Here is a 4,117-nt window from a genome sequence, read left to right on the forward strand (position 1 = left end):
TTGGTGATGAAAGAAAAAGCTTAACGTAGGCTCAAAGGGGTTTAACTAAAGGGTGTGCCGCGCACACAAATAAGGACACATGGCAATCTGGCAATGGTGTTCATCCTAAAAAGTTCCATTTATCCTTTCTTAAATCAGAGTGTTTTATGATAAAAAGTTTCGAAAGTCCACAAGAGTGAGTCCTAGTCATCTAGAGTTCATTAAAAGCTATGGTGAGAAATCAATCAACAAGAAAGAAAATGAGGTTTTCGAAAATTTATAGCCAAGAAAATGAATCAGAATATCTACAATAACCACTCAGAAAGAAAGCACATATATAAAGCTCAAAAGCTCACATACGGGTCATATGAATCAAGTTGAACTCATCTTAGCATGAATCAATCAATCTCATTCATCACATTAGTCTAACCATCAATGCACACAACTCAAGTAAAATAATCGTTAAAATCTATTAGCAATTATTTGAAATCAAGAATCTGACACATGCTTGCAATCCTTTTGTGACCATAATATTAATCCGTGAAAAGTTCATGCTCATCATAGAGTTGGAAGACACCTAAAGACTCAACGAAAAACTAAAAACTAGACTCTTTTTTTCTTTTCTTTTTTTCTTTTGAATGACTGTAAAACAAGAACACAAAAAGAAAGAATGTTTTCCTTCCCCCCACACGTATTTCTAACATTGTCCACAATGTTAAACAAATTCTAAGCATGCAATGAAGAGAGTAAAGTATGGAAACAAAGATACATTCACAAAACACACCGACACAAAGCAAAGCAATGAAAAAAAAAAGCAAAGAGTAAAAGTTAGAGAAAGCAAATCTGGTTTGACGACCCATTGACGCCTCTTCCAATCCTCCATTGTTGGGTTGCCTCCCAACCAACACTTAGTTTTGACGTCCTCAGCCTGACGGTATGAAGAATGACTAAGCAAAGGTGAAGAAGCCTCCTTTCGAAGACTTTGCTAGGAATTTTGTCGTTTTCTTCATGAAGGACTTCTTTTTTGGGTCAGGTGGGTATGGTGGATCACCGCTACAAGTCCTTTTCATTGGAAACTCGGTGAAACCACATGGAGATGGTGATTTGGTTGGAAGAAATCCCTTGCTTGGCTTAGAATTCTCTTGGGGTGACCTGTCATGAGTAAGAGCTAAATCAGATAAAGGCATGTGAACATTACAACAACTAGACTTACCTTCATGACATGACAATTCTCGTTGAGCAATCAATGTATCATTAAAGTCTTGATTCAGGCATTTAACCTCCCCTCTCTCTTTGATTGATGGAGAACTGTTATTGCTTGTCATTGGAATCAATATTGAATCTCCGGGATCTCTTGCCTTCAATTTAGGGCTTGCCCAAGTTCTAAGAAATCAAACTTCTTCCTTCACTTCTCCATCATCACAAAAGTGTACTTGCTCGTCAAGTGAAGACTTCAATGGCTCAAAAACCCTAAATGTTACTGTTTCCCCGAAAACCTCCATGCTCAAGATACCATTGAACACATCGATATTAGTGTGAGCTGTGGCCATAAATGGACGTCCCAAAATCAATGGCAAGGATGTGGGCATCGGAGCCTCCTCCATCTCAAGAACGAGGAAATCGGCTGGTAAAATTAATCCATCAACTCGCACTAAAACATCATCAATGACACCTCTTAGATGAACTAACGAGCGATCCGCAAGTTCTATAATCACCGAAGTCTCCTTTAGCTTACCTAATTTAAGAGCTACAAACATATAATACGGCATTAAATTTATCGAAGCTCCTAAATCAAGTAAAGCATGATCAAACTTGTTCGCACCAATGGTGCATGGGATAGTAAAACGTCCAGGATCCTTCAACTTTGGTGGAGGTTTTTGTTGAAGCACAGCTGATACCTCCTTACTAAGGGCCACAATTTCATTCTCCTTAAACTTCTTCTTCTTGGTGCACAGCTCCTTAAGAAATTTGGCATATTTTGGTACTTGTTTGATGGCATCCAAGAGAGGAATGTTAACTTGGACTTTCCGGAAAGTTTCCAAGACATCCTTCTCATCTTGTTCCTTCTTAGAGCTCATGAATCTGCGAGGAAAAGGAATACATGAAGTATTCAAAGTAGAAGAAGCAATATCGTTTACCTTGGAAGGAGAAGAAACTTGAAGATTTCGTTTTGGGTCTGAAGGATCGATCTTTTTCTCTCTAGTTTTGCTTTTTTCACCTTCTTTTATTTCCAGCTCATCCTTCTCATGTTGACCACTCTTGGACATCTTGTGAGGCTTAGTAGGCTCCTCCAATTGTTTTCCACTTCTCAAAGTGACTGCATTAAGCTCAGCCATGCTCACATCCTTAGGATTTTGAACTGTTGTGCTAGGAAGAACACCTTGAGGTCTCGTTTGCAACGCTGTTGCAAGTTGCCCAACTTGTCTCTCTAAGTTCTTGATAGACTGCCCCTGCTCCTTAAATTGAGCCTTGGTATCTTGCATAAAAGATGAAGTGTTAAGAGCCAGCTCCTTAAGCGCATCCTCCAAAGACTTACTTGAAGCTTGTTGAGGTGAAGCTTGTTGAAGTCCAGATGGTCCATTGTATGCGCCTTGAGGGGGTTGAAGCACGTTGTCATTGTTACTCCAACGAAAGTTAGGGTGATCTCTCAATCCGGGATTGTACATGTTCGAGTAAGGATCATATTTAGGCCTTTGTTGCCCCGCATAATTCACCTGCTCCTCAGACAAAGAAGACATAGGGCATCTATCAGTAGTATGGTCAGAATAAGAATAAATAGAGCATACATGAGGAGATGCTTTAGAGCCATTGCCTATGGCATTAACCAACATGTCAATCTTTCTCTCCATTGCCACCATTTGATTCCATGATGATGAAACCTCATATACTCCACGGCCTTTAGGTCGCTTGTCCCTTGTGCTAAATTGCCTGTTATTGTCAGCCAAGTCATCAATGAGATTGTATGCTTCTTGACCGGTCTTGTTCATGAATGTGCATCCACAAACTGAGTCCACCATGCCTCTATTACTCGTGTCCAGTCCATCATAGAAAAATTGAACCAAGTCATCCAAGTCATAACCATGATGGGGACACTTCCTTTGTAGCTCTTGGAACTCCTCCCATGCCTCATATAAGGTGTCACCATCTTTCTGAGTGAAATTTTGAATCTCCCTCCTCAGTTTCTTTGTCAGTTGGGCTGGAAAGAATTGTTTCAGGAACTTCTTGACCATTCCATCCCATGTAGTGATGATACCTGCAGGCAAAGAGTAAAGCCAATGTTTAGCTTCATCTTTCAAAGAAAAGGGAAACAAAAGCAACTTAAGCCCTTCAGAAGGCAAATTTGCTATAGTTTGCAGTTTGCATATGTCCAAAAACTCCCTAATATGAACATTAGGGTCCTCAGATGGTGAACCCGTATACTTGGGCAATTGTCCAAGTAATTGCACAGGGATCGAAAACGAATGATTGCCTGGTGGTGTGTAATCGATGCATGATGGAGAGTCCGTAGCGGTTGGGACAAAGGAATCCTTCAATGCCATCTTAGCTTTTGGCGGTTCCTCTACGTTCTCTTCCTCGTCCTGGTGAACTGAATGTGTAGGTGATGATGGTATTTGCTCGTGTTCCTCCTCTTGTGAAGAAGTAGAACCCACCGTTATGTCTTCAATTGGCAACCGAGAGTAGTCTTTCGATTGCTTCTTATTCAACTTACAAGAGCGTTCTATCTCCAAATCCAAAGGGGTAAGTTCTCCTTGCACAGTCCTTCGAGTGTGCATTCACCTGAAAAGAGGAACAAAGAACACTAATTAAAAACTAAAACACACAAGAAACAAACACAAAACAAAAGAAGCTATTAGATGTAAAGTAATCCCCGGCAACGGCGCCATAAAATTGATAGCTAAATTAAAAGTTATTTATTTTCCTTATTCTCCTGCAAATTTGTCAATTGTAATATAGAGAAATAAAGGTCTCCCGCAGAGGATTAAGTTAAACTAAAAGCTTCAACAAAAGTCACAAAACGTGACTGCAGCTCCTATTGAACAGAAGTCGAAAAATAAAAGAAAAACCTAACCTAGAATGCTCAGAAAAACACGAAAATTTATAGAGGTGTACTAGACACACAGAGCGTCTAGCATACAAA

The 4,117-nt window shown here is 39.9% G+C and overlaps 1 protein-coding gene across 1 annotated transcript; it reads right to left on the reverse strand.

Annotated features, from left to right (window-relative positions):
* Positions 1-1,370: 1,370 nt before the first annotated feature.
* LOC101298139 lies at positions 1,371-3,752 on the reverse strand. Its single transcript, XM_004301870.1, has one exon. It carries the CDS (start codon positions 3,750-3,752, stop codon positions 1,371-1,373), a length of 2,382 nt encoding a protein of 793 aa, XP_004301918.1.
* Positions 3,753-4,117: the final 365 nt, after the last annotated feature.

Source organism: Fragaria vesca, linkage group LG5 (genome assembly GCF_000184155.1).
Source record: "Fragaria vesca subsp. vesca linkage group LG5, FraVesHawaii_1.0, whole genome shotgun sequence".
NCBI lineage: Eukaryota > Viridiplantae > Streptophyta > Magnoliopsida > Rosales > Rosaceae > Fragaria > Fragaria vesca.

Coding starts and splice junctions, on each gene's coding strand:
- LOC101298139 (XM_004301870.1), bottom strand. CDS start 3,752: ATGCACACTCGAAGGACTGTGCAAGGAGAACTTACCCCTTTGGATTTG.